The sequence below is a fragment of the Hyperolius riggenbachi genome, chromosome 1 (genome assembly GCF_040937935.1).
Source record: "Hyperolius riggenbachi isolate aHypRig1 chromosome 1, aHypRig1.pri, whole genome shotgun sequence".
NCBI lineage: Eukaryota > Metazoa > Chordata > Amphibia > Anura > Hyperoliidae > Hyperolius > Hyperolius riggenbachi.
This window is the reverse complement of record NC_090646.1, coordinates 100,668,585-100,683,759: the sequence shown is the minus strand read 5'-3', so window position 1 is coordinate 100,683,759 and position 15,175 is coordinate 100,668,585. Positions and strand designations below refer to the sequence as shown.

Below are 15,175 nucleotides of genomic sequence, written 5' to 3'. Positions count from 1 at the left end.
ATGTATATACATATTTACACTTATACTTTGTACAGCACCACAGAATATGTTGGCGCTTTGTAAATCAATGATAATAATATACAGTATATACATATGTATATATGTATTATGTATATACAGTGCAATATATACAAATATATACAGAGAGAGAGAGAAGCACACCATATCATAACAGTAATAACATTCAGCAGCCAAACGAATACTCTTAACATGCTAGAAATAGTAAAAGAAATATTTTTGTCTGTGCAAAAAAATAAAAAATATATAAATAAATAAAAATCAAAACAAAAAAAAAACATATATATATATATATATATATATATACCGGTATACATATATATATATATATCTGCAGAGAGAGACATTTGCACTTAGGAAACTACTAAGTAGTCAAAATCTGTTTGCCCAATGCATACAATCATCATTATAGATTTGCTTTAATTTATTGTTTATGAGAGGATTGTATATTTTTGTATTACTCAAGTCTATAGGTTTATTGCCAATGTTGTTATTTATTCCTGCAAACTCCTTATCATTCAATTAACAGCCTATTTTGTCTGAGCAAGAAAACAACCATCTGCTGTCCGTCTGTGTTGAGTTGCTCTCAGATCTCTCAGCATCCAGTCAGTCTGTGCTTAATCTTTGATGATAATGTCACACATCTGACTTATTCCATCACAAGAAGGGAGATCTATGTTTTGATGCTGATCAGTGCTGATCAGTGAAGGGTTAACACATCCTCTCTAGCCTTAGTATATGGATAGCATTCCCAGGAGTTGTCTAACCAATGCCATGAAGCCTTATCCCTGCAGCCAGCCAATCAGAGAGCTCTGTTTAGAGCTGTCACTCACAGGTGAGCAATGAGGGAGAAGAAAGTGCAAAGAGAGCATCCACTGCCCGGAATCCCTGTGCAGAGAGCTCAGCCTGTGTGGACAGGAGCTTGTATGAGAGAGTGCTGAGGGGTTGTATAGGAGAGCATAGTGGGGGCTGTATAGGAGAGCACTGAAAGGCTGTATAGGAGAGCACTGAAAGGCTGTATAGGAGAGAACAGTGGGTCTGTATAAGAGAGCACTGAGGGGCTGTATAAGAGAGAGCAGAGGAGGCTGCTTGCATAGAAGAGTGTAGAGGGACAGCCCAGAGCTCTACATCACAGTGGCGCAGCTGGAAGCTTTTGCTTTGCTATAACAAGACAGCCCAGAGCACTTCTACAGTCACCGGAGGTGCAGCAGCAGTTCCACAAAAGTTTGTTCTATCTGGAATCACAACGGACTCATCCTGGTTGGGACAAGGACGGCTGTATCTGGGGGGGAGGGGGGCAGCTCCCTGCTGTCACAGCCTCTGGAGTTAAGGCAGCAATACTGATGTTATGAAACTCCCCAGTTTGGGATAGTCTTCTCCTTTGTTCCTGCCTGTTGAAGTCGTCTGGTGCGCCCCTTCCTGGAGATACCTGGATAACCAAGCGAATGTTCACCCCACTCTTCTGTCTGGGATCATCACTGATCTAATCTGACCATAGGAAAGGTCCCCATCCACCTGAATACCCCCCTCCCCCCGCAGATGGCTCTGAGGAACGCTAGCACCCTGACCTCATTCTCCATCCAGGCCATCCTGAACAAGAAGGAGGATCGTGGGGCTTCCTACCCCAGGCTGGGCCGCCTGCTGCCCCCCAGCACCCCCTCCTGTTGCTGGAGGCTGTTCGGGGAGGTGGAGGCAGAAGGACTGGCATCTACTCAGGGAGGGATGGCAGGAAGGGAGCAGGCTGGCTGGGACTCGGACTCAGCCCTCAGTGAGGAGGGGGACCCTGGAAGGCCGACGATGGAGGGCCCAGGGCCTAGGGGCAGTAAGCGACCTCTGGAAGATGGACCCAAGAAGGAAGAAGAGGAGGAGACCCCGGGCTGCAGTGACTGTGAGATTGCAGCTAATGGGACAGGTAGGACAGGGGATGGGGCAGCTGATAACTCTCAGGGGCTGTTGGGCTGGGGTCGTTCTGGGACACAGTTCCTATCTGATCACTCAGACCCCTGTCCCTGAAACCTAAGTTATAATGGCTGCTTGTATTAGCCCGTCTTTGTTTTTTTCTGCCTAAAGTACAATTACACATATATTGCAGCCTGCGCCCTTTCAAATTGTGCGAACACTATATATTATATACATTCCACCAAAATCACTCTCCTAAAATTACACACAAATACCCCCTCATTTCCAATGCATGGCTATTACAAAATTTACAACCTACCCTTTTCCAAAAATATATATCTACTTTAAATAGTATATATACAGACAGTGTACACAGATCTTCCTTCTTCGACTTTTTATATTTTAAACATCATACACAAACCGTCCTCTTGCTCTCTCTCTATCTATCTATCTATCTATCTATCTATCTATCTATCTATCTATATATATATATATATATATATATATATATATATATATATATATATATAAAACACCTTATGTACAATTGTCCCTTCCATATTTAATATCAATTGCAGATAGTTAAAAAAAATCAGCCCTCTACAGTATGTGGTAACATTATCTCTGTAGAAGTGCAGGTATAGAATTGTTGGGTAGAAATATAATAGAAAAATGCAAGAAATTGATCATTGCAGCTCATCTGTATTCCTGTTTCGTGTCTTCTGTTTTATGTTTTTGAAAAAAAATAGAATATAACATTAAATAAATTATTTTTATCATTGATATCATAAGTCTAACATCTATCACAACTTATGACTAAAATTTAAACATATCATGTGATAAAATAGCCTTTAAGGTATGAAAAATACTTAATATGTATATAAATTAACTTGACATAAATTATTTATGAAGGTCAACAGTATCAAAAGGTTCCATCAGTATTCTTATATTTAAGTATGTCATAAATAGAACTAAAATAATATATTGAAGAGTTACTTGTAAAAGGTATAACCTAATGTAAATTCCATTGCATCAGGCCTTACATTAATCTTTGTTTTAGTATTAATAAGTTATAAAAACCTTTATATTAAAAATCAACAAATATTGTGAATAGAACATTACTTACATAAAAATAAAAACCTATGATATGTGCACTAAGGTAACCTAGAAAAAAAGAGAACACTTCAAAATATGTTCGTTAAAATAAGATCACATAATAATAGTTTTAATTTTGGAATATATATTCCAAGATTAATAATCTTAATGTAATGCTGAATTGTGGCATATTAATACCCAATGTTGTGTGATCATCTCAAATCAGACATGTTTCCCCATAACGTACGGTATAACATATGAAAATGAAAGTCCATGTTACAGAGGACTTCACTTATAGTAGGTATTTATCTAGATTTCCAATATTCTGCAATACGTTTCCTTGTACTTATTAACACATGGGATATTATGTATCTATCTAGTATTGGAATGTTATCACTAACTATGTGTAGTAGAGCTAAAGATGGATGTATAGAGCCAACTGTACTAGGTAATTTGTTAAGATTATAAAATATTTCATGCCATTATTTTGAGACATTGCTATAAAATGTTAAATAACTTACTTGCAATTACAAAAAATTACATCCTTGCCAACAATTGGATAAACATCCCTGCATAAAATAATATTTAGTAAACTATACCAAGAAGGTCATTGATAAAATGAATTTGTATTCTCACAATGAAGAATTAAGGAATACATTAATAAGATAGAGCAAGTATTAGTTTTAAAACCTAACCATGTATTTTGAATGTTTAAAAAATATATATATATATATATATTCAAATAATCTTTAATTGCTGGAATGGAATTAAAGGTAGCGTCACACGATTCAACTTTTTGGATTTTTTTAAACCAGAGACATTTGTCCACTTGATCAAATAATTTGAAAAATCAAACCAATATATCATACACTATTGATATGGTGAACCTAGACAGATCACACGTCTCTTTGTTTTTTTCTCTATGTGCATATCATACAATTATGACTGATTTTTTTGAAAATTAAAATAAGATTAAACAAGCATTTTGTATTTTTATGTGATTTTTTTGCAACACATATTTTTATTAAAAAAAATGGAAAAATCAGTAGTTTTTTTCTCAATCAAAAAACATTGTTTTCTATTTGTTTTAAAGCACATCATTTAATACATCATTACATCATTTAAAAAAAATGGAAAGTCGATCAATTGTATCATGTATGGCTATACACAATACAATCAAATCAATTGACTGTCTCATTTTTTTTAAATCAAAGCAAACGATTATAATAGAAATTTAAAAAAAATCCAATTGATAAAAATTTGGATTTTTCTGGTTTATTAATTTAAAAAAATGATCAAAACTTGACAGAATATAAAAACAAAATGCTTTATTTGATCTTTAAAAAAAGAAACTCAATCAGAAATATATGGTATATTGGTTCAATCCCTCAAATTATTTGATTAAGCAGAAAAACTGATCAGATGTGTCTGATCAAAAAAATAATAATAAATGTGTGTGACCACCTTTAGGCAGTGATGTATTCAAAGATATAAAAAGCTTTGCCATGTAATTTAAACCAAAATGAATGCCAGTATTTCAATATGATGTCTACAGTATAATATGGGGAAGTCTTTTCTCTAAACCAGACCGTAGCAGCCAGGATGGCTTTACACTTTTTTTTTTAAGCCAAAATCAGTTATGCAATTGAATCCATATTTTATCTTTGTTATATTGCCATACGGATGTAGCTTTCTCTAAGACAATTACAGTTCTATAGGATTCTATAGGCTTACAACAGCCCCCTAACTTAGTATGAAGTTGCATGGTTTGTTTTGAGAGATGAGGATTTTTTCCTCTTCATATGTATTTATGAACTATTCATTGACTTCCGATCAGTAAAGAATTATTTAGAAATTAGTATAATAATTGTGCGGAAGAGATATGGTAACTATGGTAGAATCATATAGGCTGCTAGCCGGCTCAGCTAAGTACATTCAAGTTTAGTAATTTCTTTGAGATTGTTTGGAAAAGATCCCAGCCAAGAAACAAATTTCTATTAAAAAAAAGTTTGTTAGCATTGTTAGTGATATTTATACCTTACCTAGATATTGTGAAGGGTGTTTTGGTTTTCAGCATATATTGTTTTTTGCTAGTTATATTTTTTGGTAATATAATCGATTTAGATACATTCATTTCATAATATGATTTATTTTTTCATATACTTCCATAAACTGAAAGCTGAAACGTGGTTGGTTGGTTGTTTGGTTGCTAAGGCAACAACTCTCTCTGTCTTTTTTTTTTTTTTTTACTTTCCCCTTCTAGAAGCAGAACTCAGAGCAGACTGTAAATATAGGCTGACTACAAGCGCCACAGAAGCAGAAAATCACTACAAACAGTACAAAGCATAGATGACATACATGTTTCTATCTTTCACCTCCATATGAACATGCAGGCTGATATTAATCATATGACTTACACTCCTTACCATGCAAACAGGAATGAATTCTTATGATGTTTACATGACTTGCACACACATTACAGTGCCATAATACATTCATTATTTCAGTGGTAGTAACTCCAATGGGCAATTCAATGATTAAGTACATGATTTGCAGCTGTGTATTTCCATACATTGCGGGTATACGCTGCTGCTATAAATTGTTCAGAAATAGCCCTGTACTACAAGCCTATGCAAAATGTCAATCTAAATATGAGTCCTCTAAACTGCACAACTGTGGTGCATAAATAATGCGAGCATGTAATTATGTAAGTAATTAGGCATTGGTAAGCAGTCAATTATTTTTGTTTAGAAATGAAAGACCTCTTGTTGCACAATCACACATTGTATCATATGTACCTGCCCCAAAGTACAATAATTAATTATATCGACAGTGCAAGAATGCAAGTGACCTCTCACTTACAGAGTCCAAATATAGCAACTACGTGAGTGGTGGTTGAATATTTCCCTACTGTAATGCAATGTTAGAATGCATAAATCTTATTTATCAATTATTTCATGTCCCCCTTTAACCCCCTCAGAGCAAAATAACTGATTTAATCATCAGACCCCATAATTCTTTGCAGATATATTGTATTCAAATCTCAACAGTGATTTTAAAAAATGGATATTTCTTGGCAAAAGTCTTGGCCAGTTTACCTACAATTTTATGGTATTTTCCAGAATTAAAATACATATAAAAAAAATAATACATATAAGGTGTTTTTATTTATTTTTAAAATCAGTTTTACTCAGATTAATTCAAGATAAATTACACATATTTTTAAAAAATAATACTAATAGTTATTGATGTTATTATTATTTTTATTATATATTGTTTATTTTGTTACTTGTATTACTTTAAAAGAAAAGTAACAACGATACACTGGTAGACCTCTTCTGGTTTTAGCGTTATAGGTTAGATCTATGCCGCCACTAATAGCGCTAATATTCCTAATCACATTCATAGGAATAATAACAAATTAGAGGGAATAATACTAACATTTTTAAAAGTCACTTTCCGCACAGTTTATTGCCACTTTCACATAAACATGAGTTTTTCTTTTGTCCGTAAGTTACCAATCATTTCATGAATCAAAGTGAAAAGTTAATTACCGTAATTAGGGAGACGTTTTTATTTCCATGGACACTGTTTCGTCTATGACCGTGCTGTCACTATGTGGGGAGTGGTTACAGTTATCTAGGGAGGAGTTTATAAAATTCCTATTGTGCATCTGTTGTGTGCTGTTTCACTTCACCACAGCTATAGTCTGAGGAAAAGCATCCTATTATGTCTGTGGAAGGTCAATAGTGGATTTGTTTTTGAGTTTTACAGATGAGGGAAGTGCAACAGATAGATAGATAGATAGATAGATAGATAGATAGAAATCTATTATTCACATGCAGATAACATGGATAGAGGCACGTGTGTAATTACAAGAATAATGTAGCAGATTTAGCACTCCATGGTTCATATCCCAGCCAGGGCACTATCTGCAAGGAGTTTGTATGTTCTTCCCGTGTCTGTGTGGGTTTCCTACAGGCACTCCGGTTTCCTCCCATATCCCCAAAACATACAGATTTATCAATCGGCTTCATCCTAAATTGGCCCTATGATACATTTACTACACAATACATATATAGACATGTAACTTTGGTAGAGATTAGATTGGGAGCCCCTCTGAGAGACAGTTAGTGACAACACAATATACTCTGTACAGCGTTGTGGAAGAAATCAGCACTATATAAATACTAAATAATTATAACTAGCACATTACTTGCAATTCAAAACAGACTGCTCCATTCCACTGAGTGATCGCCATAGATTCTAGTTTTTATATATTTTTATGAATAATATTCTAATTATTATATGAAGCCCTGCCCAGCCCAGGCACAGTGCATGTTGCTGAGTTCCTCTATCAGTAGGGCTAGGGGGTAAGGTGTTCTGGTGGGACACAACCAGCAGTACATGACACGATATTAATAGCTTTGCCCTGGCCTATGGCTGCCCACAGGGGGAGAGGACACAGCACTGGATAACCTCCTGCCCTTTCCCCTTGCTGAAATGTCAACTTCCCTCACTAGAATTAACTTCTGACCTCCTGGAAAACAATCATCATCCTATCAGAGCTGTGGAGGGGGATCTGCCTGACACCCCTCACACCAGCCTAGTACTGGGGAGCTCTGTAGTGCTGTACTCCAGCCACTAACTGTACAGGATAAACCCACAGGGCTAATCTGGCATGTATGCTATGCATGCCATGGATATCCCATCGCTCCATAGCTGATCCTGCTGTATACTGTGTTTCTCCACCTTTTGAATTGTAAATCAGACTGGGCGGGGTTGCCTCATCCTTCTGTGTCATAACATGAAGTGTGCCTGTATGCAGGCTTGTCATCTACACTCCTTATTTATTTATACATAATTATATCTATGGAAAGAGCAGCAATGTTCAATAGTCTGGCGTTCACTTGTTCCCAGCAGATATCTCTGAACAGAGCCGGTTCATCCACAAGGCAAACCTAGGCAGTTGCCTAGGGCCTGGAGAAAGTCTAGGAGCCTACTGGATGCTAGTCCCCACCAAAGCTTACTACAAAAATCAGGTGACCATCAGTGTTGGGCCTAAACTGTTATATTGCTTAGGGCCCCATTTCATCTTAGGGCCTGTACACACTGAAAACCGCAAGCGCATACGCATTGCGATGCGATTGCATTTTTAATCAAATTTCCACTTGCGATATTTGTGCGCTTGCGATCTTGCTGAGGTTATCTTTTCCTGGTTTCCTGATTGTTTACCTAAAAAACGCAATGAAAATTGCATTAGAGGCAGACATAGGCCCGTGCAGGCCTTTCAGCCACACACGGGCCCCATATCCTCTAAGGCCTATGCAATTGCACTAGTTAGGGCCAAATTATCCTCTAGACTTTTATTCATTTATTTCTCTCTGAAACACAAGAAAAACAGAGAAACTCGTGCCCAAGTCATATACAAGTTTAAAATGTGTGCTACATTAATACAGTGCCTACAGAATGTGACCTAGTCCCATGTACGTTTACATTTATTTTTACTTATCGGTATTGTTTGGATCCAACCATAATCTGTTATGACCACGCCCACTCACTTGGGGCCCACTTCATTTATTCTGCATAGGGGCCCATTGTTGGCTTTGTCTGCCACTGAATCGCACGCATTGGGCTAAGAGGTGCTAACCTACTTAGCACGTCTAAAGTCTTAAGGCGCGCTAACCAGGGTGCTAAGTAGGTTAGCACCAGTTTTCTCAATCAGATTGTGCGCTAAGTACCGCACGCAAAGTTTTGCGCGCGCAAAGTCCTATGCGCGCGCTAAGTCCCATAGGCTTTAGTGGGCACTTCGCGCAGAGCGCCCTGCGCTCTGTGCAGTGTGCGCGCAAAACTTTGCGCGCGGTACTTTGCGCACGATCACTACTTCTCACATTTCAACTGAGTTTAGACGTGCTAAGGGCCAGTGCTAAAGTTAGCACCGTTTTGTAAATCAAGCCCATTGTGTTTTTCATGTGTTTTTTGAAACACATCGCTTAAAAAGAGTAGCAGTCGCTGCGATTGCATTTTTCTAAAACCGCATCGCACCAGTGTACAGGTCATCACGATTTTCATGATGTTTCAAAAGACCTTGCAATTGTAAAAATGTAGCGCAAACGCAGCAGTGTGTACCTAATCCATTTCTGCATCTGAGCAAATCCTTCCACTATTTTCCTGTACACATCTTATATAAAATTGCTGAAAAAAACAATGCCGCCTTGTACTGTAAGTATGTTTATTGCTGCAAACAAAGCATTTAGAATTTGTATTTTATTTTATTTATTTTTTTAGTTTGCTTTAAATAGCACAACAAGTAGATAGAATACAGTACATTGCATGCAATGCATTATGCTCTATTCATTGTGTGTACTACTTTACGCACAGAATCCTGCTTAAGGCAGTAAGTGCATACAGGGATGGTCGTAGTCAGCCAACTTCGCTACGCTGGAACTACGTGTAGTTTTACGCAATTACGCTTCGCCAAACTACGGCTTCGAATTCAAATATTTGCTTCGTATGCATTTCGTGGACTACGCGTTAAAATACGCAATTACCCGTAGTGCGAAGCGTAGTGTATGCGGATGCTTATGCAAGTATGCAGAAAATGTTACGCATTAATTCCTCTTTAAATGCTTATACTGTGCACTCTGTCTGTCTGTCTGTCTGTCTGTCTGTCTGTCTGTCTGTCTATCTATCTATCTATCTTCAGTATCTATCTATCTATCTATCTATCTATCTATCTATCTATCTATCTATCTATCTATCTATCTATCTATCTATCTATCTATCTATCTATCTATCTATCTATCTATCTATCTATCTATCTATCTATCTATCTATCTATCTATCTATCTATCTATCTATCTATCTATCTATCTATCTATCTATCTATCTTTCTATCTATCTATCTATCTATCTATCTATCTATCTATCTATCTATCTATCTATCTATCTGTCTGTCTGTCTGTCTGTCTGTCTGTCTGTCTGTCTGTCTGTCTGTCTGTCTGTCTGTCTGTCTGTCTATCTTCAGTATCTATCTATCTATCTATCTATCTATCTATCTATCTATCTATCTATCTATCTATCTATCTATCTATCTATCTATCTACAGTATCTATCTATCTATGCATCCATCCATCTGTCTACCACTACCATCCATCTCTAATACAATATGACTGCTGTTCTCCTATGTTTCCTGCCTACATATCCCTGGCCAGTCAGAGTTCTGTGCTGTGCAGACAGCTATAATAAGCACTTCAGACAATTGTACTCCCAGTCGTCACATAGGGCCTCATATGAGTAAATGTATAGCTTACTGGCCACTACTTACTCCAGCTAGTCTTTGATTTATTTTAAATCTGACTCTTAAAAAATGACAGCTGGAAGCTGATTGGTTTCTAAGGACTTATCAAATCTATTTAAGGGTCTTGTCCTACCAGAGACCCCATGTGATCCCTCAGGCTTGCTTTATAAGAAGTCCCGGTTGTTTTACAAAAGAGCATTGATGATGTGCAGAAGGCAGCAACCTGCTGCAGTAAAGCAAGATTTCATGGTACTGTGGGGAAAGCTGGTTACTGTGGGGTCACACTATCTTATCACAGAATAGCGCAGGCTACCCTGCTAAATCACCACCGATGAATAATAGTAATGAATGAGCCTAATAATACAAAAATATAATTTTTATTGTTTGTTGTGTGAATACTTCATCCTACTACCAATTACTGAATCTGAGAGAGCCTAAGCGCTTTGAGTCCTATAGGAGAAAAGCGCTATAGAAATGTTATTGTTATTTATATCTTATGGAGGTAACTAAATTGCCATTTCATCCTCCTACTGAGTCTAGCACTTCAGGTAACTAGTCACATGAAAGGGAATCTGCTATTTTCAGGTCGATTCATTAAAGGGAACCAGAGAGGAATGATTTGTTAAAATAGTAAAAGATTTTATACATACCTGGGGCTTCTTCCAGCCCATAAGCCTGGATCACTCCCACGCCGCCATCCTCCGCTTCCTGGAGCCGCCGGTACCGGGCCCGTCACTTCCGGCGGACGCGGCCAATTGTCCGCATCACAGGGGCTCCCTCCATACACGTACGCATGTGGCTGCGCAGTAGGCAGCCACACGCGTAACTGTATGGAGGGAGCCCCCTGTGATGCGGAGAATTGGCCGTGTCCGCCAGCCGACTGGACGACTGGCGGTAATGACGGGACCCGGTACCGGCGGATCCAGGCAGCTGAGGACGGCGGCGTGGGAGCGATCTGTGCGTATGGGGCTGGAGGAAGCCCCAGGTATGTATAATATCTTTTATTGACCCTCTCTGGTTCCCTTTAAGCTGTGCTGCTATAGCAGCGCGAGTTAAAGTCAGCAGCGCGAGGTTAAAAATCTACGTGCGCAAGCTACGTGTGGTAGTGTTTCGTAGCGTGTGCGCTCCTATATTACGTACGCTGCTTTCAAGTACCAGGCGCCCTCTTTCACAGTGGGACGTTAAAGTCGCACGTTACAAAAAATTATAACGCAGACTAACGCACAGCAATACAAAGTCTGTGCGACATTCACAGTGCACACGTTGCATTGTGTGTAACTTGTAGCAATATTTAGAAAGTGCTGCATGCTGTGTGCTTAGGAATACATTTGCTGCGTTATGTGTGTTGCACATGCTCAGTAATGTTTTTTTGTTTTTTTTTTAAATGTAACGCATGCGCCATTTTCATTCCATCAGTATGCAACGAAAACGGCGCACCAAGAGATACATAACGCTATGCAAAATAACATCCAATGTCATAACCTACATGCGCTGCGTTAGGGGAAGGTTGTGCGACTTTAACGTCGCTTCGAACTCAATGTCCCACTGTGAAAGAGGCCTAAATCTGTCATGAGATGTGAAGTATCGCGACCACAATACTTCATTAGTGCGGCCGCTGCTATGTCAATTAACATAGTAGTGGCCACGCTAGTGAAGTATTGCAGTCACGATACTTCACATCTTGCGGCAGATGAAAGGAGAGTGCGTAATTTAGGAGTGCACGCTACACAGGACTACCACGTGGAGTCTTTAACTTGCGATGTGAATTTAACTTGTGCTGCTTAAGCGTAGCTTAATGAATCGACCTGTTTATGTCTACTGGGCAGCACGGTGGCATAGTGGGCAGCACGGTGGCGTAGTGGTTAGCTCTCTCGCCTTGCAGCACTGGGTCCCTGGTTCGAATCCCAGCCAGGGCACTATCTGCAAAGAGTTTGTATGTTCTCTCCGTGTCTGCGTGGGTTTCCTCCGGGCACTCCGGTTTCCTCTCACATTCCAAAAAAAAACATACGTATAAGTTAATTGGCTCCCCCTAAAAAAAATTGGCCCTAGACTACAGTACTTACACTACATAATATAGACATATGGCAATGGTAGGGATTAGATTGTGAGCTCCTTTGAGGGACAGTTAGTGACAAGACAATATATATATATACACTGTACAGCGCTGCGTAATATGTCGGCGCTATATAAATACTAAAATAATAATAATAATAATACTCCCCCCCCCACACACACACACACACTTCACCAGTTGACCAGGCATGCAAAATGTGCATAAAAGAGAAATAACTTGTCTAGTGGATCTCCTCACATCTATGACCTTATAAGGATCCGTTTATAAAATCTGGAAAAAATGAAGCTGTTACCAGTAGCAACTAGACAGCATTAATGTTTAACTGAGAGTTGGCTTGTTGCCATGGTGACATCTCACTTTTGCACAAATTTTCAGGTCTATACATCGGGCTTATTTTTCATAAGTTACCGATTAAAAAAAAAAAACGAAATTTTCCTTCTAAACTATTTACTGTATGTAAAATATATATTTATATATATTTATTTATTTTTTATTTTTTATTGTTTGCATTGCTAATTTTATTTATTACTGTATCAGCTAACAAATGCATTGATTTTGATTTTTTTTTAGTGATACAGTTTTATTTCCTTGATTAATTAGGATATTTCATTTACATTACAGTATGTTCCACTCCTAGAACTATTCTGCATACTAATGTATATATCAGTCGCTCATTCAGGCATATGTGATATTAACTTGAATTGCTTCTATAGAGATTTTGATTCAGTTGTTCAAAAAACAACAAAACAAAAAAAACAAAAAAATAATTTCCTGTATTTGTTGAATCTCTGTTTGTTTAGTAGCATAAATTGCTGACTATTACTGAATTACTTACTGACTGACCACGATTTTCCCCCAGAGCCAAGCCCCCCAGATGAGGACCCAAAGTGCGAGCAGTTGCTGTTGGAGGCACCCAAGCAGCGGAAGAAACGCTCCCGGGCGGCCTTCTCTCACGCGCAGGTCTTTGAGTTGGAGCGGCGCTTTAACCACCAGCGTTACCTGTCCGGCCCGGAGAGAGCAGATCTGGCCGCCTCACTCAAGCTGACAGAGACCCAAGTGAAGATCTGGTTCCAGAACCGCCGCTACAAGACTAAGCGCAGGCAGATGGCAGCAGATATGTTGGCTACGGCGCCGGCCGCTAAGAAGGTGGCAGTCAAAGTCTTGGTGAGGGACGATCAGAGACAGTACCAGCCTGGAGAGGTGCTACGACCGTCCCTGGTCCCACTACAGCCCCCTTACTATTACCCTTACTATTGTGCTCTGCCTGGCTGGACACTATCGGCAGCTGCAGCGGCCGCAGCAGCAGCGGCAGCCTGCACAGGAGGGACTCCTTAAAGAATTAAATGGCCTTATTAGGGGAAAAAAAGTATTTATTACTGATGAAAATCAGGGGAAGTGCTGTAATCCTCTGTCAGCCTGCTGACTCCGTCACAAGTTCAAAGAGATCAGACTTGTGCAGGAGAAGCTGAAACTACTAGGCAGGCTTTCTCCATGGTATCCATGTCTGGACTATGTATAGGCTTTATATATTATAGCTACATATATTTTTATGGATTGGCCTTGCTCTGCGAGAAGGCTACAGAGACCAGGACATTCAGGTCCCTAAATAAACGTATGGGGGCTTCATACAGGATCACAGGGGGGTTCTGACATTCCAAAGCCCCTATTCTTTTGGCATATTCCCCTCATTATACAAGAACCCCACATTCCCTCCTGATGAGCAGAGTCTGAGACTTTTTTTTTTAGCACTTTCCTATTACAAATGTGTATTTTTCATATGCAATGTGAATATTTTTCCTGTGGTACCACAGAGAGTTGTTGATGGTAAGACAGTGCCTTCTTCAGAAAAAAAAAAAGCTGGACTACTTTTTCTATAGACAGTCCCGACCACACAGCAGGGACCGAGCTCCACAAGGGTTCATTGTGAATAGTTTTTTCTAAGATGCTATACTTTGTTTTTCTAATTTATAAACTGCAGTTGAAGCAAGAAGGTCTTGTGTGTTATTCTGCAATAAACTTGCATCTTTGTATCTTTCTTTTCATACTACTTTCTTTGGTGCCATGTGCTGGCCGATGTAATGCTGTTATGATTATTATTATTGATAGCACCAATAATAATAATAACACCATTTCCTATATTGTATAATTTTTGCTAATAGTAAAACGCAGCTTGTTTTACTGCATTTGGACTGTTTTCTGTTGACTTTAATCTAGTTAACTGGCAGCAGAAGAAGATTTAGGCCTCCACCATTAATATAAAAAAAATGTTCTTGTTGCCTTTGGCAACCGATCAGATTCTGCCATTTTTACAGTGCTTTCAAGTGGACCTTAACTCAGAACTTACTCTCTGCTATAAAGGATAAGCAACATCATAGTAATCTTTAAAGAAAAACATATTTTTGTTACAGCTGATACTAATCCTGCAATAAATATGCAGTGTGTGTACTTCCTGCTTTCATGGAAGCACACATAGGTTTAACATCATGTGTTTGCAAATGCATACAGAGCACATTCCCTGCTTTCCTTCTGTCCTTAAAAAGGAAGTCTGATTGTATTCTACGATCAGACCTCCTTTTTACTAATACTAATCTCCCATCTGTGGACATTTGATACACTGATATGTTTTACATTTACAAAAAGTTGTAATAGCCTCGCTTTTGCCTATATAAAGGAGCTTATAAGATGTAAATGTAGCCAAACAAGGGCCACAAGATTTAGTATCCATTTTCTATAGTGTATGAGAGAGAAGAGAGAATCTAAATCTGGCCATACACATATAGATTTCTACC

At 38.5% G+C, this 15,175-nt stretch overlaps 1 protein-coding gene across 1 annotated transcript; it reads left to right on the top strand.

The window, feature by feature from the left end:
- The first annotated feature begins 911 nt into the window (after window positions 1-911).
- Window positions 912-14,391, top strand: NKX3-2 (NK3 homeobox 2). The gene is made up of 2 exons (XM_068267563.1): window positions 912-1,930; window positions 13,246-14,391. Exons 1-2 carry the CDS (start codon window positions 1,558-1,560, stop codon window positions 13,719-13,721), a joined length of 849 nt encoding a protein of 282 aa, XP_068123664.1. The 5' UTR covers window positions 912-1,557; the 3' UTR covers window positions 13,722-14,391.
- The last annotated feature ends 784 nt before the right edge of the window (window positions 14,392-15,175 follow it).